This window comes from Scaptodrosophila lebanonensis, unplaced genomic scaffold, assembly GCF_003285725.1.
Source record: "Scaptodrosophila lebanonensis strain 11010-0011.00,11010-0021.00 unplaced genomic scaffold, SlebRS2 tig00001410-arrow-pilon, whole genome shotgun sequence".
NCBI lineage: Eukaryota > Metazoa > Arthropoda > Insecta > Diptera > Drosophilidae > Scaptodrosophila > Scaptodrosophila lebanonensis.
Window position 1 is genome coordinate 1,390,967 of NW_022060738.1, and position 22,404 is coordinate 1,413,370.

General features: G+C 39.9%; 2 protein-coding genes across 5 annotated transcripts in view; one reads left to right on the forward strand and one right to left on the reverse strand.

Moving 5' to 3' along the window:
* The window catches only part of LOC115630798 (calcineurin-binding protein cabin-1-like), a 285,450-nt gene that overhangs the window by 207,389 nt on the left and 55,657 nt on the right, over nucleotides 1–22,404 (forward strand). The gene's annotated exons all lie outside the window — the stretch shown is intronic.
* Nucleotides 10,545–14,922, reverse strand: LOC115630799 (tyrosine-protein kinase transmembrane receptor Ror). Its single transcript, XM_030527460.1, has 8 exons — nucleotides 14,582–14,922; nucleotides 14,167–14,319; nucleotides 13,485–14,093; nucleotides 13,219–13,432; nucleotides 12,749–12,953; nucleotides 12,241–12,688; nucleotides 10,919–11,051; nucleotides 10,545–10,855 (listed from the first exon to the last, which is right to left on the reverse strand). The coding sequence occupies exons 1-8, from the start codon at nucleotides 14,695–14,697 to the stop codon at nucleotides 10,643–10,645; spliced, it is 2,091 nt and encodes a 696-aa protein (XP_030383320.1). The 5' UTR covers nucleotides 14,698–14,922; the 3' UTR covers nucleotides 10,545–10,642.

Here is a 22,404-nt window from a genome sequence, read left to right on the forward strand (position 1 = left end):
CTTACGCGGCTACGAGCTGTCAGCAATTGCGAAATCACCAATCCTTTCTTGTTTTCCACGCGAAGGTATGCACAAGCAGCGTAGGCCAACGATGATCCGTGCAGCTGAAGTGACGTATTCTGCGCTGAATCGATTCCCAGCCATCGTGGCACTCTGATATTCTCTACGTTGGATAGCGTGACGATATAGCTTTGCCAGTGCTGTGGTACGTCCTTATCCCAATCTAGTGGCGTCAAATTACCGTCATCGCGTTGAATTTTTGTGTTCCAAATATTATTCATGATGACCTTAGCAGACGAACCTGTACGATAAAGCCCAAAGGATCATACAGACGCGCTATGGTGGAAAGTACAGAACGTGTAGTACATGTTTGATTCAACGTGTACTTTACTTTGAAGCCATAATAATCTTTGTTGGGATGCCAGTAAAGACCTAAGGTTTTGAAACTCAAGAATGTGTATAGTACATTTGCATGGTCTGCTGAGGGTATACCAGTCAGAAGCGCTGTTGAGTTTGACGACCATTTACGAAATTCCATACCGGCTGAACATAAGATGGCAATCAGTTGATTACGAATGGCAATGGCTTCAGAGATCATAGACTCCACTTTGTATGTCATCCACATAGGCATCATGTTTGAGAATGTGAGCAGCAAGAGGATTGCGATCACGTTCATCATCTGCAAGCTGATGCATTACTCGTTTAGCTGTGTACGGAGAAGATGCAATTTGGTTATGTTTGTCGATCCAGAATATGCGATGATAATTTATATCGTCTGTATGCATGTCGATGCAACAATACATTCGTTGAATATCTGCAGCAAACACATAACGATGTTGACGCCAATGGAGAATAACTCCTGCTAGATCGTTTTGTAAAGGTGGTCCAATACAAAGTATATCGTTGAGCGATTTCCAATTACTTGTCTTACAAGATACATCATACACTCCTCGCAATTTGGTTGTGACTCTTCTTCTTACAGCATGATGAGGCAAGGTACATGATGTGCATACTATGTTGTTATGAGCATCAAAGCGATTTGTCGTGATTTGCCAAGTACCTGCTGAGGGTCAAACAATGTTTTGAGCAGCAAGCGTACCATGTACTTGCCGTTTGGTTGACGTATGTGTGTTTGTTAAAAATGGTTTTCACACCATTGTTCTTCTGCAGTAAGACGTCGTACCGTATCCATTCGATCTTGTTCAAAATACTTTTGAAACAGGACATCCAAATTTGTTTGATGGCACTGACCGTAAATTGATTTGTCCAAACAGAATCCACCCGAGCTGCGAGTTTTGAGCGATTGTTGGTTTGGGGTGCCTCTTTTCATATCTGAAAGTATGAGATGCGGTATTAGGTCAACTGCAATGATTATGTCAATTATATTTGATTTAAAGTACTGTGGATCTGGAAGTTGTAATCCTTGGATGTGACGCCATTTCTGTATTGGAATATCTGTGTCGATGTGAGTGCTGAATTGTCGGTCGGTACACGAGCTAATTCTGAAATGGATAACCCATCCATTTACAACTATTCTTCGAGTTGTAACCGACTCCGTTCTTCGAGTTTTAACCGACTCCGTTGATCTCAGCCGAAATTGGATGACGTTTCAAGCCAAGCGATTGTACAACATGCTCCGTAATGTGAGTTCCTTCAGATCCATTATCTATAAGTTCTCTGGCAATGGATGACTGTCCAGTTTCGTCATTATGTATTTCGACCAAAGCCGTTGCCACAAGCACGGTGCGAACTAACTGAGATGAAGGCTTGGTCACTGCCGATATGAGTTGCGTTGTGCTTGTGACCACTGCCTGATCTGAAGTACTAGCTTGTAGCTTTTGTGGAGCCGGTATGTAGTCTGGTTTGTTGGTTAGAAAATGCAAAAGCGTGAGATGTCGTCCCATTGCTGACAGTTTCGTTTGCTGCAAAATTTCGATTTTATATGTGCGGAATCAAGACAATTAAAACATAACTTGGTGCGTTCAGCAATCGATTTTCGAGTAGAACAATCCTGTGCGATAAAGTCAGGACAACGACGCAGCAAACTGTCGTTGCAATTCCCACACCGTTGGGAAGCCATATCGTTTGTGGTTGTGTGAAAACTATTTTGTTTCTGAAACGCATTACCTAGAAAGTTTTTGGATGTTATTTGGTGAGTTGTTGGAGCCGCTTGACGGTTGTTGCCTGATGGACCGATTCTCAATTATATCAACCCTGATCAGGCGATTATTGAGAAACTGCTCCAACGTACTACCTGTAGGAACGTTAGATGAGCTACCAAGAAAGTGCTCCCATGCTTGTAGATTTTTCGACGGAAGTTTAGTCCAAAGTTGATGTGCCATCTAATGATCGCCCGACTTCATGTGGATATTGATACATTATATTTATACATTGATGCATATACATTTGTGACATTAAGCATCCTCTTGAGATCGCCCGAATATTCCTTAGTTAGAGAAGGCAAACCAAAAAATATGTTCATTTGATGCATGAACTGTAGTCGTCATTGTTATGTACGAGTTGTGCAATTGCGTAAAATGCTGGCTACTCTATAAATTTGCCAGAAAAGGTTGGTACAGGCAAATTGGGCAGCTGTACGCTAGACGACGGAGATGTTTGCATGATCGAAGTTTGAATTTGCATGATAGAAAGTTCATTTTCCATTCCTACTATTAGAGGGAATGTCTGTTCAAAAATTTCGCAATATATATAAGTATATATATATATAAGTATATATATATATATATATATATATATATATATATATATATATATATATATATATATATATATCGAATAAAACTTCAGACTGACTATTAGATCACAACACAAGCAAGAACCAAAAACACTCACCCCTTTTACTGTCTGTATGTATGTAACCTTGTAGCGTATTGTTGCGTGTTGTTTTTATTCCCTGTACCCAAAGGGTGAAAGGCTATTCTAGTTTTGTGCGAATGTATGTAACAGGGAGAAGGAGGCGTGGCAGACCCCACAAATTAAATATATTCTTGATCAGGGTGACAAGCCGAGTCGATATAGCCATGTCCGTCTGTCCGTAAGGATCTCAGTCGGTACAATAGTTAGAATGACCAAGCTTGGTATCCAGGTTCCCCTGAGCCCTAGGCAGGTCAATTTTTTTTTATACCCTGTACCCGTAGTGTAAAAAGGGTATATTAGGTTTGTGCAAAGTATGTAACATGCAGAAGGAAGCATCTCCGACCCCATAAAGTATATATATTCTGAATCAGCATGACGAGAGAAATCGATCTAGACATGTCCGTCCGACCGTCTGTCCGTCTGGATGAACGAAAGGATCTCAGAAACTATAAAAGCTGTAATAACCAAAGTTAGTATCCAGATTCTCCTAGGTCCGAGAAAGGACGAGTTTATTTTATTTTTTTTAATTTTTCCCCCCTTCCCCCGCTACAGAATACCGTCCACATTTCAAAAGCTACCCTAACCAAAATTTCTCACATAATCTATACATAATAGTCTACTTTTGTTTCAAATTTCATTTAAATCGGTTTATTCTAAGAAAAGTTATTAACGAAACAAATTTTCTCTAGTGGAACCCCTCAAACTACAGCAACAAGTTCGCTCTTCTTCTTCCTCTTTTTACTTCTGCTATGGGCGCATATAACTCAGTGACGGAAGTTTACCTGAGTACAGGGTATTTCACTGTCGGGCTTTCTCGACTGTAGCGTCCTCTCTTGTTTTATTTTTATTTTGATACACCCCCCGTAGGAACGTTCGTAGGAACGCCCTGAGCCGCCAGCGTATTCAGAATACAACCCTAGTCCGCCGAGAAGAACGCGTTCCTCACGTCCAGACTAACCACACGGCAGTATTCCTATCCTCCTCTCCATCTGGTACCTGCGATTGCGTACGACGCGATGCTTACAACTTTCTCATTGCGCCCAGGGTGGATTTCGCCTTCCTAAATCCAAATTGGTTGGGTGACAGCCCAATTACAGCCTCCTTCCTTGTGCACAGCATTTTCTCCAGCACCTTCCCGATGGTATTCAGGAGACAGATTGACCTGTAAGACGAGAAGTCTTAAAGTGAGTTGCCTGGCTTTGGGAGCAAGACAAGGTTTTGTATTTTCCGGCAGTCAGGAAAAACGCCCTCTCTGAAGAGACCGGCGAAAGCCTCAGGGTGCGATTTGGCACAGCATCTGGACCCGGCGTTTTGTTGGGCTTTCGACTGCGAGCGGCGTGTAGAACCTCCTCTAATATCGCATCTCTGTTAGGAGTCAAGGCCGGCGTTTCTGGACTCGCAGGGATTGAAGCCTCCACAATTATCGAGAGCTTCAGCGCATCCTTGGGGACGTCATGGCGTCCAGCGTTGACACGCTTGACGATTGTCAAGCTTATAAGCTTTTCTGATCCTGTTCGGCGGTGTCGCATAACTCTAGGAAGCATTCCCTCTTAATATGTAAAATTGCTCTTTTCAGCGAGCTCCTCTACTGTGCAGAAGGCCGAAAGGGGGCGTACTTCTTGCTCTCTGAACTCTTCTCCTGTCTCTGATGCACAGTCTACGCAGATCGGCAATATCGTTATTCTACCAATAGACCGGAGCGTGATGTCGCCTATAAGGTGGACGTCTGGCCATGCTAGCAGCGCAGGCAGCTCTGATTTGAGCAGCAGCGTCCACGGTCATACGCTGAGGATCTCCGGAGAGATCCGGAGCCGCTGAGCGCGCTAGCAAATGATGCTGAGCAAAAGGATTCCAGCCTGTATGCGATACTAGGGAGCGGTGCCTCACTTGCAAGAAAAGCGTCGTTAATGGACCACCTGATCTGGTTTTTTAGAGAACTGCTGGTCGACTATGAAGCCGATACCTGCCCTTCTAAATGGTTTCTGCGATCCACTATTTAATTGTGTTAGTTCTAGGCCTGAGAGCGCTATTGCAATATCCGGCCGCGAGCGTTGGTGACGTTGCTGCTCCATTCTAGCGCCCACGAGTTGAAGTCGCCCGCAATTATAACTGGACTGCTGCGAAGTCCGTCAGGGCTTTAGGCTAGGTGGTAGGTAGCAGCTATATATCCACAGAGTAGCCACCTTGGCTATAACGAAGAAGTGGCCAGATCTAACATTAGAAAAGCATATCGTTCTAGATCCGCACAGCCACAGAACCGTTTTACCGGGCATGTCAGCGGCCCAGCTACTATTGCTGTGGACTTTATATGGTTCGCTGAGAATTGCCAGGCTTACCTTTTCTCGCTGACAGTTTGCAGAAGCAGTTCTTGTGCTGCAATGCAGTGGTTGATGTTAAGCTGAAGGACCTTCAGCATTGTTCAATTGTTGAAATGCCGGGCATTTGAAGCTGCCTGTGGTATGGACCGTTACTGGAAGCTTTTTCCTTCTGCACAGTGCATATTTCGGGGTGTTAGAGCAGTTCCTGGCTGTATTCCCCTTGTCGCCGTATCTGAATCATGAGTCTTTCAGATCGTCGTCGCTCGAGCATTTTGCTGCTATATGGCCAAAGCCCAGTCATTTAAAGCACCGTTTTGGGCGTATCACACTCCGAATGTGGCAAACGACTCAACCTATGCGCACTTTTCCCAGCTCAGTAAACGCCCTTGCTTTGTCCGTTGGGAGGGAGAGTGTGGCTATTTGCTTGACCACGGTTTGACCACGGCTATTCCATTTGAGGCCACCTCTACAGCTTCGTGTAGCTTACCGATGTCATGAGTCGGTGCTCTGCTTAATTGGAAGAGCAGGCTACCGTTTCTTGTTCGCCTGATGCGCTGTACATCGTCTTTTAATGGCTGCAATGGTGCAGATTTGACCACTTTGAGAATGTCCGCAAACAAAACACGTCCACACGGTATCTTTCACGTTCACACATCGTTAATATGTATCTGTGTGTGTGACGTCGATATGTCGTTTGTGTGTCGTCGCTAATGCGCTATCGCTATCCAGCCAACTTTTTTTTTTTAGAGTTTTTAGAGTTAGGTAAAGGAATATCTCGGGTACATATTTTGAAAATATGGGAGAGGTACTAAAGAGTACTTTTGTTTTATTTTCCACCAAAGTTAAAAAACCTAAAAACAGGTAGTTTGCTAAAAATCATTTTCTAGAAAACTAACATTGCAAAAGGCACAATTTTAATTAAATAATGCATAAAATTAATACACCTAGCAATACAAATCAAAAATTAATGATTAGTCACATAATTTAGCTAATATTATACCTGAAAAATAAAGTATTTGACTACAATTCAATTTTTCGTTGCGAGCTAAAAAAAAAATGGGTCAACTTTGAATGCATACATCTCATTAATTATAATGTCAGTTGCGCTCTGCCGGCTGCAAGCTTTTGTTGTAATACTCGATGACGCGTTCAACGCCGTCTTGGATTTGGCTAAGAACTGCGGCCACGCCGCTGTCGTAGGCATCGGTATCCAGTACGAATTCGACAGTTTCACTTGGAAACGCCGGTATGGGAGCCGATGTAAGCTTAGTTTTCAGCGACTCAAAGGCGTTAGTAGGAGCTTCTTCCCAAGAAAATTCGCGCTTAGCTTTTGACAACGCGTGCAGCGGTCGTGCAATTGTGGAAAAATTTGCAATAAATTTGGTAATATGAACTAAGTCCCAGAAAGGATCTCACTTAAGTTTTGGTTAATGGAGTTGGTCATGTGACCAATTTTTCAATTTTCAATGCACTGGGCTTCAGGCCACTGCGACCAACCACGTGGCCAAGGTAGTCAGCTTCAATTTTAGGGGGCTCATCTTCAGTTCAGCTTCTGCGAGCTGACGAAAAATGTCTTCCAAACGCTTGAAGTGGTACGCGAATGCGCGATGACGTCATCCATGTAAACTATGATGGATTTCCAGGCTAAATCTGAGAACAGGCCATTCAGCAGACGCTCAAACGTGGTGGGGGCATTCCATAGCCCAAACGGCATGACGTTGAATTCAAACAGCTCAGCGTCGCATGCAAAAGCCGTTTTTGGACGCGACTGCTCGTCCATTTCAACCTGCCAATTTCCGCTTGCAAGTCCATAGTAGAAAACCAGCTGGAACCATGTAGCGTGGCCTATATGTTATATCTCCCTTAGTCGCATCCACAAGCGTGCGGCCAATCATAACACCAGGTGGCAGCTCAGACTGGGCAGCCGGCTCTATGATCACGCTCTCTTGGTTCGACTGCTACACATGTCATTCGCACAGATGTGTCACATCTTGGCGGCACACAAACTGGCAATATAAGGTACAGCATTTTTTGTCTACTGCTAAAGAAAAATGGCGCTGCCGCCAAATGTTAGATACAGCCTTCTTAAACTCACTCACAAGCAAGCTTGGTGAGTCGCCACCAACAAGGACGAAGTCGTGGCCAAGCGTTCGCTTGCCAAGCCGGAATCTTACTGTCGCCATTGGCACCGGGCGATCCTGTAGGGTACCGGGGGCTGGTACCTGATATTCGACGGTGTGACTGGAAATTGCCGTCTCGTCAGCATCCTTATTGTTAATTTCGTGGGCTTCTCGGAAAAGCGCAGCCTGGTTTCTGTCTGTCACAGGGGCTTGGATGGCATCGACTAAAGGAACGGAAGCCTCGACAATGACAGGATTTCTGACAGGTGGCTGCCGCTGTGATTTGGGTGAGGCGCGGATGCCCGCCTCACAGAACTGGCATCCGTACATTTCCCGCCGAGTTCCGCCGGTCGGGCAGCATGCCGTTTTCCTTTCCGGAGACGTCGCTTTCGCGCCTGTGCCACAGATGGTGGCCCACTCTGCTCGACATCGAATATGGGCTTACTTGTCTTATGCATGCATTGAGTGTACACCCGATTAGCTATTCCAAGGGCTTCCACCAGATCGCGGGGCCTCTGCGCGGCCAAGGTGCTCTGCAAAGGCGACTCCCGAACTCCATCTACGAACTGTCGAACGAGTGTCAAATTAAGCAGCGTTTCAGGTACGCTGCTCTTTGCGCCAAGTGCTCCAAATCAAGCGCAAAATCTTCCAGCGTCGCGCATGTTCTTCCGCCGACCATAAAATTGTTGAAGGTATGACTCCTGGATGTGCGTGAACCATCTTCGGCTGTGCAAAATGTGACATATGGTGGGCCTGGTCACCCGGGCAATGTGTTGTATAGCTTTAGCGCGCGTACTTTTAAGTTGAATGCAACGCCCAACCGCCTCTCCTTATCAGTCCTGCCATAAAATTCGGCAACCGTATCGACTATGCGCTCGTCTATTGCGGCGTCTTTGATTGGTAACAGTCAATGCGCACAGTCTTCTCTCCTGCAGCCGGTCCGGTTTTTGAGTGCGGTGGGCGACGACAAAAACTGACTGGGCAAGTGCATGGCGCGCTGAGATACATTTTCAGCCAGAGTGTATGTTAATTACCATCTGCTGCCCCACCGTCTGTGCGGTGGTCGTAACGTGGCACTATGGTGCTGGTGCGCGTCTTGATCCGGCGTAGACGTGATGAGCGCTGGCAGCTGCATCCCTGGCGCAGCAAGTTGGTTCCCACGTTGAATAAACAGACGGCGGCTGTATTTCCAACCGCTGGAGCATTGCATGGGCTGCTGCCTGAGTGGCCTCTCAAGACGGCACATCAGTGTTGAAAGCAGCAGCCAAATCGGTGCACTGTTTGGCTCAAGCTATCGATGGCTTGCCAGCACTGACTGTTCGCTTTATTTTTATTTTTCGGCATTTTGTGTGGCTAGGATACATCGGTATAATCAAGCATAACCCCACACCTGACACCAATGTGACCGGCGATTCGCTACGCAAAACAATAGCTGGTAGTGTGCAAAGCAGCTGCAGCACCAATAAATAATTGCGCCGCTTAACTTAACTTTCCATTACTTCACTTTATTAGCGATCTAACGGCCAGATGGCCCAAATACATAGGATTTTAATTTAATGATCCGCCTTAGCAGACGACGCAACCGTGTCGGTCCTGAGCGCACCAGGAAGAGAACAACTCCTTAAAGTTAGTTGCGGTTGAAGCCTTGAAGTTGGCTGCAGCAGTGTGGATCGTGCAAAAACAGCTGTTGGTAGGTGGCGCATGTGGGCGTTTCGATATGCGCTACTAATTTGCATTACAAAATATACTTTGTGGGGCCTGTCACGCCTCCTTCTGCGTGTTACAAAATTTGGTGCCTCTATCTTTTATAGTATCTGAGTTCTTAGTGATCATACGGACGGACAGACAGGCATAGATCGCCTCGTCTTGTCATGCTGATCAAGAATATATATCCTTTTTGGGGTCTGCCACGCCTCCTTCTGCCTGGTACAGTTTTCAGCTCCTGTACATTTCATGTACAGAGTATAGAAATAAAGTCATGCCGATGATACCTCAGTTTGGGCTCCCACCTTTTTATTATAACGTTGTGGTCTGCTGAGACAAGGTAGACAAAGTTGTTAGTTTTACTAAAGAAAAATTTGAATAGTTCTGAAATTTCAAAAGAAGTAGCTTCGGCTTCGTCCTATGAAGAATAAGTCGGTGTCAAAATGTTCTCCCATTTGTACTTTCGCTTAAAGCCAATTTTTAATAACAAAGAAGCCTTGCGGACTTTATCGTGTTTGGCGATTTGAGACACCTACGCCTAGAAGGGGATAGATGGATATTTCAATCCGTTCCAGAATCTCATAATCCGTACAGTGCCATAGTTCTTTAAACTTATTGAGATTATGAGACAGCGAGAAGACCAGTGCTTTGCTGTAGATTTAAACAATATGGCAAATGGTAAAATGACTCCTGTTGATATTAGGTTGCTCAAAAGCAGGATTGTCGATAGTCGTCAAGTCCCGGATGTTGTTATTCATCTGTTAACCAGTAATTCTGGAGTCGATAGATATAATACAAAAAAAATAAACTCAATTCCAACTAAGCAATTTATATCTCATGCTCGGGATTCCGTTAAGGCTACACATTTCAACTTGGCAGCTAGAAATAAGTATCTCGAGACGGTAAAAAATTTCAAAACTTTCCAATCACAAGGACTTTGCAGTTCGTTAATTTTGAAAACCCTTGCGAAATATGTAGTAACTGTCAATGTTGACACAGCAGGTGGATTAGTAAATGGAGCAACAGGTATTTTAATGGAGAAAGGCTTCAATTCAGTCAATAATCCAAATCTTGCCGACCGATAAAAAAAAAGAATTATTCGCGAATATTGTAATAAACAGCGGTCAATTTTTACTACTTATTTGACATTGGTCTTAGGCACGCGAACACTGTATTTTTCGAAAATCCCCTGAGTGTGTTACGAAAAGCTTTATAACAGAGTAACGTTACAAAGTTTAGCTTTTTTTGGAAATACTAAATACTTAACGAAGCCGATCTCTTTTAATTGTAATTATTGTGATAAAAAGTATATTTTAAAAATTCACAACGATCGATTTAGTTTTAAACCTGAAATGTGATGAACATGTATGCATGCATGCTCGCCACTATGACAGGACTTGTCGATCTATGTAGCCCTGCTCAAGCTCAGCTGTTATTGTTCGTAGAATCGGGCTCGCAACAAGCGTTCGAGTAACGGATAAAGAAAGCTACCATCACCCATTCATTTATTTTGAATCACAATTAATTATAAATATGATTAGTATGTTTTTATTGCACATACTATATGTCTATGCGTAATGAACTACTTGAATAATACGTGTAGTACAGAGTTTTAATAAAAACCTATGTATTCAAACTATTCATTTTTATGTGTCCATCAAACCATGTTCTTAACCGACTAGATATGTCGGAAAATGTTGGTCTTTTAACCGATTGTTCATGCCAGCATTCTACCATTAGGGAATAAACAGCACTCGGACATATTTCCGGACAAGGCAGCAATTGTCGGGAACGAATTAAGTTGATTACTTCCTGATTACTATGTCCATAATAAGGCTGAAACCGAAAAATAAATTTTTTAGGACAGGTATTTGTTTTTACAAAATCTATTAAAATTACCTGGATTCCATAACTATAAATTTCCCAAAGCACTACTCCAAATGACCATATATCGCTTTCAGTTGTAAATTTTCCATATAAAATGCTCTCCGATGGCATCCATCGTACAGGAAGTAAACTTTTAGATTGGACCCTTAAAAAATAAATTTATTTATTTTAAATTACTTATAATTATAATTTTTTTATGGTGCTCGGTTTGCCATCAATTACAACTACTGGTACTATTAGTAGTATGTTGCTGAGCCCCGAACAAAATTAAATAGCAGAGATGTTCACTCACTATGCCATTTTTACACCTTATACCTGAAGTGTAAAAGGGTGGGCTAGTTAGTACTAATGTATGTAACATACCCACCTCTGATCAAAGCCATATTAAACACCATTTGGTACCAAGATAGTCCTACATACGAGAAAAGATAATTTTGTGTTTTTCCGCATAAACGCAATCTCGAAGTAAATGTATGTTTTCGAACCTGAACATAAATGATTTTTATACTCTGTACATGAAATGTACGAAATGTAAGAGTCGTAATGTAGACGAGTCAATCTAGCTCTGTCTGTCTGTCAGTCTATCCGTATGAACACCTGGATCTCTGAGACTATAACAGCTAGAGACACAAAATGTTGCCCACTTCCCGCCTATGGAGCTTTTCCAGATTTTCCATTCGTATAATCGCCCATATCTGGGACACTATAAGAGCTAGGGACACCAAACTTTAGTCCCAGATGTCTTATCTGAATACGCATAAAATGTGTATTTTGGAATTTCCCTCCCTCCCCCTCTCCTAGTGATTTTCCATAATTCCCGTTTCTTAGCATTTTTCATTGAATTTCGGAAAATACCCCCAGTTAGTGATTATGAGTCTGTATACTAAGTTTCATCATGATTTAACAGAAAGTTATAGCCATGTATGTATGTATGACCAAGCAGTGCCCGCATCTGTTGTTGTTACTGCTTTGCACAGCCACACGAGACATACACATACACACACATACACGCATAATTATTGTACTCATATGTACAGAGTATTTCAAAGTCGGGACACCCGACTTTAGCTTCTCTACTTGTTTTATGCCTGTATTTATGTATGTATTGAATATTTTTTATTTCATTGAATTATTTTAATTTATTTGTGGAGTGGGTACATGGTATGAACAAGTAGGAGTTGAACCTGCTCGACTTTGGCATTCCTTTGCTGGTTTAAAATGACAGTAATAGGTAAACACAAATTTAAAAACATTCTGCAAAACCTATAGAGTACTAGAGTAATATGCAGAAGTATATCATCGTAAATTTTTTTTATTCCAAGTATAGTACTTACCTATAATAATCAGAGCTATAAATGTCTCTTGACAATCCAAAATCTGAAATTTTAACGATTAATCCATCGCTTACTAAGCAATTCCGTGCGGCCAAATCGCGATGAACATAATGGTGCGCAGATAAGTATTCCATGCCTTCGCTAATTTGCATTGATATTTTTAAGAGTTCTAATTGTGTCAGGGATTTATTTTCGCTTGGCGAGTTTGATATTAAGAACTCGTGCAAATCTCCGTTGGACATGTATTCAAAAATCATACAGTACGGTTCTTTGTTTAAAACCACACCTAGAATACAAACTATATTTTGATGTTTTAGGTCCGAAATTAGTTCGATTTCGCGTTTGAAGTCTTGTTGTGTTTTAACAGAAGCATTCTCCTTTAGGGCCTTTATAGCAACAAACATTTTTGTTCCGCTACTTTGTGTAAGTTGGCCTTTGTATACTTTTCCTATTGAAACAAAAAATTAATACCAAATAGCACGTGAGCTTAATAAAAGTTTGTTTTTACCAAAGGCGCCTTCTCCAAGTTCCTCGAAAAATTCAACATCTTGTAATGTTAAATGTGGTATTTTAAGAAGTGGGTTCTTTTCAATATTTTTTGAAGATAATGGTACACCTTCCAAAATATTGGTTAAACTAATTCGTCCCGCTTCTGGAATCGAATTTAGTTGTGAATTCCCATATATGTTTTTATCAGCATTAGGTGTGTTGATCTAAAATAAAAGATTAGGATCGATATACAAATTAATTTGTTTTACTTTAAAGTTTGAATTAACAGATTGAGAAATGTATTTAAATTATGAGATGAACTTAATCCAATCCAACCGTGACCGTGGAAACATATGCTGGGGACGAGCTAAACTATTAAGTAATTACTGTTTTATATTATTACTACTTCAATGTATTTCGAGTCACCTTTTTCGAAACACATACTATTGAATATTTGTGTAAATTGAAATATATTATGTTAATACTTACATTTCGTATGTTCCTCATTCCATAGGCTTTTTTCCTTTTTATGAAAACAACTGAAAATATTGCTACAATAAAAAATAAGGCTGCTGCTGTAATGAGAATCGCATTGAGCCACATTTTCTCCGCACATTTCGGGATATTACAAGGTTCAATTATGCGTTCAAAAGATGTATCATCAACAAAACACCAAGGGCTACTTTCCACGCCGCCTGGATTTCTAATAAAGTGGCATTTAATTATAATTCATGTAAAAGGTCTTATATCCATACCGACAATAATTTTGACCTATGAGCTCTGGAAAATCAGAAATTTCTTTCATTAGCCATGACCATCTCAAACAAGTCTTTCCCGTCGAAGATACTTCTGTAATTCCTCTGTAACTAGAGCCATCTTCCCAATAACAATCTTCAGTATTATCTACATCTATTGTTATTCCTAGAGAAGAACAATCCTTGTGGTGTGGCAAGCTTTGGCACTCCTCCAATGGAAGCTTTTTGCCAATAACCGGATGACGTTTAGCAATAGCATATTCTTTTTGGCACAATTCATTTTCTAAGAGTTCGCATTCTTCTCGGCAAATACGTTTTAAATTTTCAGATTCTCTTGTTGGTGGGTACTGACTAGATATATCTGTTCCAAAAACGTTGTTATCATAGCTCACAACTGATTTTCTTTTTAAAAATATTTTTGCATTCTTTGAAGATGTTTTCGAGAAACGTTTCTTACGTGCTCGGTTTGTTGAAAAATTTACATGTTGCGTTTTTGTTGCTACATTTGCAAAAAACAGTAAATTAGTGCGTTCTGGAGTTCGGCATATAGGAAGGGAGCTAAAACACAAGCTCGGCAGTGCGTAGACTCGACAGTTGGAATTCATATCTCTAAAAGTATAGGTATTTATTAGGTACGCACATACATATGTATGTATATGTGTAAAAACAATTGAACACTTACTTAGATTCTTTTATTACCCCATAAGCGGCTTTTAACTTTTCTTCCAAATCGTTCATAGTCAGGTTAGGTGAAATAAAAACATATGCATTTTTTAAATATTCAATGCAAACCGACCCATTGTAAAGATGACAAATTCCGGACGAATGCTGAAATCTGAGATTTATTAAAAATATTAGCACCACATACAACTATTTATTGTAAACCGAGAATGCAACAAATTTCATTAAATGTGATCTCGCTAATAGTCATATACTGTATATGTATATATGTATGTACATATCTACATACGTCTGTATATACAGACAGAAAATTACTTAAAATCCTAGAAATTCTTTTCTGAAATATATACATACATAAATTCCATTTAAATATGAATCTATATATTATGCACGATGTTAAAAAAATGTTTACATACCCATAGTTTTGTGCTTCTAATATATTTGATTCCACTAATTTCGATGTTGATACTACATTTAATAAATAATGAAGGCTAACACAATGCAAGAGGATGAATAACATTTTGCTTAACATCTAATTGGATTTATTTTAGTGTTCGAATGTTTGCTTAACTTTCACAATTATTAAGGAAATATTAGTATATTTATGTGTTTGATATGTCCGCTTTCTACATCGAGCATGATTTGCTTCAGAAGTGTTTCTATTTTGAAGAATGGCAGCATATGTATGTATGTATGTACATACATACATATGTTAATACTTGTACATACATATTTAAGGGTGAAGTCTCTCTGCATCACAGGGGTTGGTTTTTTCGTTTCACAGGGGTAGCTATTATTTTTAAAGGGAATCACTGCCGTAAAGTAGCTGTCAGAAGCCCGGAATCAGACTTACCCTCTTTTAACCTGCCATTTAAACTAAAACTCTTACACTGCTCTTAGTATTGTGCTTAATTGGGAATAAAATACCATGGGCTACGGGAGCTAAGAAAAATCACAAAAATATAAAAAAACCTGGCAAGCCTAAAGCTAAGAAGAATATTAATGCCAGGACTTGCCTATTGCAGTGTGAGGTGTATTTCCCAGTCCAGCATAAAAGTTCAGGAGTGGCGCTTTCAGACTTTTTTTCGTTTCAAAAATCATATCTCCTGAACAGATAAAGGAATTCAAGGGTGTCGCAGAAATCTCTTTCTTCCAAATTTCGCCCGAAAACCAAATGTTGGTGCCAGAGAAATCTCTTTTGGGATTTCATTATGAACACTAACAAAGATATTTTTCCAAATATGTCAAAATAATTATTGGTATATAAACCTTATAGTTCTTCTGAAAAAACTGCATCAAAAATATTTTGCATATCTTATGTAAATATTATTAAATTACCAAATTGTTTTTTAACTTAAATAACTGTGTACTAATTGAACAAACTTGTGTGTCGCCGAGTGGGCAGGCTATATGCTGTGCATATCAGGGCAGTCATTTGAAATGCATAGCTTGTCGGAAAATAACTTAAAATTTAAATTTATGTTAATAATGAGTTAAGCGAGTGCCGTTTGATTATTTCAGGAAATCCTTAATAACATTATAAGTTACACAGCTAATTTACTAAGTGCAAAATAGAAACGAAAACTAAATATGAAAATACGGAACTGCCAGATTTAGTTTCGTGCACTGCACTTCATAGTCAGATGTTGGTGACAGCTGGCTTAAGGGGGGAAGTTCGAAAAAATGAAAATGTGTAGAGATTTCTGTGGTACCCCTGATATTGATGATTTTATACACCTGGACACCAAATTTTGTACAAAGCTGCTTTATGTGTGTATGCTATACGAGTTTTTTATTAAAACCACCACCACTTTTCTTTGTGTTTTTATTTAAATAACTTTCGTAATTCTTGGAATTTCAATTTTGATAGTTACATCCAGTTAGTGCTTATGTGTCCGTATACCAAGTTTCAAAATGATAGGTCAATTCTGAAGAAAGGTATAGCAATAAATATAATCGCTGCCCATGAACTCGCTCGACTTTAGCATTCCTTTCTTGTTTTACATATTCTGTTTATTTGCACACGTGCGGTAGTGCGAATTGGCAGGACAATCGTGGTCCTGACGAGTTATGCTAAAGGACGCTTGTTGTCCTTCTGTTGATCAAGGCAAGATCCCAGTGGTCCGGTTTGATATTTGGGTGGAAACTCGTGATCCGTTTAATTAAAGACACTTGTGGCCCTGATGCTTCACTGGACTCTTGTGGTCCAGTAGGTGTGAGTAACACCGGTTGTCCTGGTTGCGCTTGAGTGACGCAGTACGATCGGTTTGGTTTCGTACCTAATAGCGAATCCAGAACCAGAATCAGAATCCTGAACGCGATGGTGAGTGCTTGCAGTGACCAAGGATACTGGCTGGCAATCCTTGGGATCATGTAGTCCAACGTGGGAGTTGGCGTGATAAAGATCAGCGGTTCTCCCATTGGCCCAAAGTAACAGGCCGTTCGTTGATAATTTGCATACTGATTTTATTCTTACAAATCATGGCTTATATAGCCATGTATATTATATATATTATGAGTTTAAGTATGCTGGTGCCAGCTCAATTTGGCTCATAAACTTATATGTGCAGTGCACGAAAATATGACCTGTATCTGATTAATGGTCCTATGCTGGGGTAGCAGAATAATATGTGTCTTATTCTTGCTTATTATTATTGCTTGTGTTGGCATGCAATGTCAATGTAATTCGACTATGGTGTCAATGTTATCTATGCTAAAAGATGTCATATACTCATTCGCATCGCAACATATTCCATTATCCAACCATTTTGTTGATGTTTGAATGCCAAATAGAACTACGTTTTTCAATAGCTCAGTAACAGGCGCACATAAAGGAACAGCAAGTAGCCCAGGTGGCGAAATTGAAATTATGAATGTAAGCAAAAATCAGCTGTGGTATGATGATGCGTGCATGTACCTAACAGTAAAATCTGAAATGTAAACAAACTCGGTGCTCTTCTATTGGTCTTATTTAACAATACATGGAATCGGCAGCAGTTGATTTGCCTTCTGCCTATTTATGATTTTTAAGAGTCGCTGTTTCTTGTTTTTCGGTGATTTTTGGTGCCAAATTATACTACATTTTTCAAGTACATACTCCAATAGCAGGATCACAGAAAAACATAAACTTCCCATCGTTAAAAAAGGGACGAAACTACAAAAAAAAATTTGCACGAATGTGATAAAAGTGCAGGCGAACGAACACAAAGATGAAACTACAGCTGTTGGCTTTAAACGTTTTAATAACTAACTGGGGGTATTTGCAAACTTTTAGTTCGAAATTCCAAGAATTACGGGAGTTAGAGAAGGGAGGGAGGGAAATTCCAAAATATACATTTTCTGCGTATTCACATAAGGCATCTGGGACTATTGGTGTTCCTAGGTCTTATAGTCTCCGAGATATAGGCGATTATACGAATGGAAAATTGGGAAAACCCCCATAGGGGGGAAGTGGGGGGCGGGGGAAAATTAAAAAAAAATAAAACAAACTCGTATAGAATACACACATAAGGCATCTTTGTGCAAAATTTGGTGTCTCTATCTCTTTTAGTCTCTGAGATCCAGGTGTTCATACGGACGGACAGACGGACAGACAGATCTAGATCGACTCGTCTTGTCATGCTGCTCAAGAATATATATACTTTGTGGGGTCTGCCACGCCTCCTTCTGCCTGTTACATTTTTCAGCTCCCGCAAACCTAATATACTTCTGTACATTTCATGTAAAGAGTATAATTATAAAAAGCATTTTATAAGCTAGAAAAGCCTAAGAAGGAGAAATTTAATAAATTTTCAATAATAACTAATTAACGCCTCCGACCCGGTGGGGGAATATTATTTGAAAGGCGACATTTTCTTGTCGTTCTGGAAGGAACTGAGAAATTAGGACGACCTAATAGGAAAGGAGAATCAACACTTCTGGCAATTCATTTTTGGAGAAATACAGCTCCAAGGACAGTCCTCCGATTAGCCAGTGAAGGAAGATTAATAAGCAGAAATCTGCAACAAACGAAGGTTTGGACCCCAGTTTAAACCTCGAAGAGCAAAAAGGAGGAATTTTTTCTGAATATACTCAATTTGATCCTGTGGAATGTGAAGACCAAACGCTGGAGCAGTATTCTAGAATAGGCCGTACCAGTGAACTGTAAAGTAGTTTAGTGATATAAGGATCATTAAATTCTTTGGACCAACGTTTAAAAAATCCAAGAACGCCCTTTGCCCTGTTTACGATAAAAGAAATGTGAAGATTGAAGTTCAATTTACAATCAAACAGTACTCCCAGATCTTCGACAGTAGAAATACGTTGCAATAATTCATTGTCAATCGTATAGGTGACAAGGTAAAGTCTGAACCCATAAAAATACATAAACTTACATTTACAGCAGTTAAGGTGCAATTGGTTAACCAAGCACCATCTCTGCATGCAGCTCAGATAATCCTGCAAACGAGTGTGGAAGAGAGGATCGTTATAAGATAGAATGAGCTTCACATCATCAGCATACATCAGTATGTGAATAAAAATGGGCCAAGATTACCTTGAGGTACACCCGAAGTAACACGAACAGGTTGAGAGATATCCGATCTGAGCAGTACTCTCTGGGTCCTATTTTTAATATAAGATGAAATCCAAACCGAAAAATTAGAAAGAAGGTCGTGATTCACTGAATCAAATGCCTTACTGAAGTCAATATAAATAACATCAGTTTGCATTTTAGTTAGGAATGCATCATTAATCAATGATGTAAATTCCAGCAAATGGGATGTTGTTGTAACCGACTTAGACAGATGCTGCAAAGTGGAAATTTCAATAGTAGGGTATTCAGAGTAGATTTTATTTGTGACTGACGTTCGATTAAGCATAAGAGAGAGAACTGCTCGCAGGCAGAAATAAAGAACAGTTAGATGGGTATGCGAGACATAAAGAACAAAGAGACAATGCGTTGCACATAAGTATACACATACTTATCACATAAGGTGATAAGAGCCATTAAGAAAAGCCCGGGGAATATTTGGCAGATTAAAATCACCGACCACAGTGAGAGCGTCATTATCCCGTAAAGAAGAAGAGACTTCGCTGATACAATTTATATGTTGCATATAGACTTGAAAATCAGCAGAAGGGGGAATATAAGAACAAGTGATAAATAAAGCATATGAAGGATTGGGAGCAGAAGCTTCAACCTCCGCTAATTTAGGAGTTAAGTCTGAAACGCGGACGAACCTTTTTGAAGCAGGACTCAAGACTGTTTTTTCATTGTTCGCAGGCGGAATGTTAACCAGCGTCGATGAGACTTTAATTTGAGAAGGCAGGGGTGAGCCATCAATTATATTAGGGGAAGCTGACAGAGATAAAACTGGAGAATGAATCTGGTAATAAGGGGTTGCCGGGAGGTGCACATATGGCAACGTTGAGCCAGAAGCGATGGATGGGCGCACATTTAAAAATTGTGAATCCAACCGGCGTTTTGGTGGTGACTTTAATATTATACTTGCTTAGAAAGCCAATTTCCAATTCGAACTCGCTTGCAAGATTTTTTGAAATCTTGTGCAATTTTACAAATTGGTAATTTGACGCTGTTATACAAGGTGTTTTCCATAGTAAACAGGACTTTAAAAAAAAACCGAACAAATTTTTTTTTCGGAAAAATCAATTTATTTTATTCAAAATAGTCTCCTTCTGCTTCAATACAGCTTTCGTTGGCCGGTATGGCCGCCATTATGCCGGTGCAAGCCTTTTGAATGGCCTCTACTTTTGCATAACGCTTTCCTTTCATGGGCAAATGTATTTTTCCGAAAAGGTAGAAGTCGCATGGTGCCATATCAGGTGAATACGACGAGTGGTTAATGGTTAAAATGTGGTTTTTGGTCAAATAATCGGTCACAAGCGTCGATCATCTGAGCAATTTTTGGTCGTCAGTCAATTTGTGCGGAACAAACCGTGCACACACCTGTCGTAATCCCAAATGCGATAAATTGATATTTTGGAGATGTTCAAATCTATTTCCATCAATTTCAATGATGATTTCGGCTGATTTTTGATGAGTTCACGCACAGTTTCGATGAAATTTTCGGTGATCACGAATTTTGATTGGTGCTGAGCGTAATTTATGTCCTCACGACCACTTTGAAAACGTTGAAACCATTCGTGCGCTCTGCTACGGGATAGGCAATCATTGCCATAAAATTGTTCCATCAATTGAAACGTTTCGGTAAAAGTTTTACCAATTTTAAAACAAAATTTAATGTTGGCTCTTTGTTCGAAGCTCCGATAACACAAACATACTGACACTTAAAACGCAATAACTTCACTTCCAATCTTTGAAATGTCATGAAATTCTCACTGGATAATCGATAATATAGCAGATTCGCACGCACCAGTCGACATATAGATAGCGCCACCAGGGGGCGATAGATTCAAAAAGTCATGTTTACTTTGGAACGCACCTTGTACATACGTGAGAAATCAAATTGCATTTCAATACATACTGGACATGACCATTGCAAACCGCCGCAACCACACCTAATATGCATCATATTGTCACACAAGTATGGTATCATTGCGATTGCGATTCTTAGCGATAGTCTTTTGCTGTTTTATGAATGCCCAAACATTTTAATGATATTTGAATCTGGGGAGGTCATTGAATTATAGCGCGGTTTGTCTTTTAAAAATGTTGGTAGTATTGTGGAATAAAGCAATTGGTTGGAAAGACGTATAATCACCTATGTATCGGAGACAATTAAACCTAGGAACACCAAATTTTAGTCCAAGATACCTTATGTGAATACGCAGAAAATGTTTATTTTGGAATTTCCCTCCCTCCCCCCTCTCCCCCGCAAACCACCGTGATTATCCCGTAATTCTTGAAATTTCAAACTCAAATTTTGCAAATATCCCCAGTTAGTGATTATGTGCCCGGATGCCAAGTTTCATACCGATTTAACAATAAGTTATAGCCATAAATATATTTTCTGCCCAAGCGCTGCCCGTAGCTGTTATTGATGCTGGTGCTTTGGTTGACTGCAAACATGTTCACACAGACACGAATAGACGCGCATAGACACACACATACACTCACATAGAAGCAATTGCTATGTAAATGTGTAATTATACACCCTTTACGTGATTTCGAATACCGAGAGAGATAAAATAGATCAAAAAATTTTTTTAATACTATTCATTTTTGTAATTTCTATAATTATTCTAAACATATGTACAGAGTATTTCCAAATTGGGACACCCGACTTTAGCTTTTTTACTTGTTTAAATAATAATTTTTTAAATTTTGGGTGGAGAGTACAGGGTATTTTAGTGTCGGACTTGCTGGATTGTAGTGTTCTATCTTGTTCTAAGTAATTTCTGAAATATAAATACCTCAAAATGTGTTAAAACTATGGTAAAAACTAACGATAGCAATTACGCAAAGTGAATCCAAGAAAAAACGCAAATTTTTAATTGTATATTTTCTTTTGACGCAAAAAAAATGTGTGTAAATACTTTTGACAACTTATAGGCATCACTTGATTTGCATATATTTTCGTCATATGAACTGTTATCTTTTTGATTGTTCATCCATTTAATTTTTTTTCGGAACAAACTTCCAACGACATCAACAAAATGGTGGGATAGGAATATGTAAAAAATTGTCTGGTGTGTAAATGCTTTTGACCACCTCTGTAGAAGATGTGTGCAGAGTTTGGTTTATATAGGGTTAAAAATGTGGACAGTATTGGCGAAATGCTGTAGGGGGAAAAGGGAACGGAAAATCAAAAAAATAACATAAACTCGTATAGACTAGGGACTAGGATGCATAACAAGTTTGTTTAATGTACACTCAGCCATTTCCGAAATTCAGGCGTTCATCAAGAGAGATGGACGGACGGACGGACATGTCTAAATTTTTTTTGATTTTTTCTTCCCTTCAATTTTGTCTCCTCATGCTGATTCAGAATATAGATACTTTATGGGGTCGGAGATGCATCCTTCTTCATGTTACATACTTTACACAAACCTTATATGCTACCCAACGGGTACAGGGTATAAAAACGAATAATAAATATGAAAATACGAAATTGCTTAGTTTCGTCCGCTAGCAACCCTATCGAGTCTGCTAACCTACTTCATAGTCAGTTACTGACAGCTGACTTAAAGGAGAAGTTCGAAAAAATGAAAACTATCGATGTTCTGTGGCACCGACGGATATTTTTAGAGATATCAAAAACAACCCTGGCCGAAATCT

Bases quoted from the DNA above. Each gene is read 5' to 3' on its own strand.
- LOC115630799 (XM_030527460.1), bottom strand. From the start codon at position 14,697: ATGTTAAGCAAAATGTTATTCATCCTCTTGCATTGTGTTAGCCTTCAT. The intron at 12,954-13,218 runs GTAAGTATTAAC...CTTTTATTTTAG, and splicing joins GAATGAGGAACATACGAAAT to ATCAACACACCTAATGCTGA. The intron at 11,052-12,240 runs GTAAGTACTATA...TTATTTTTTAAG, and splicing joins TATAGCTCTGATTATTATAG to GGTCCAATCTAAAAGTTTAC.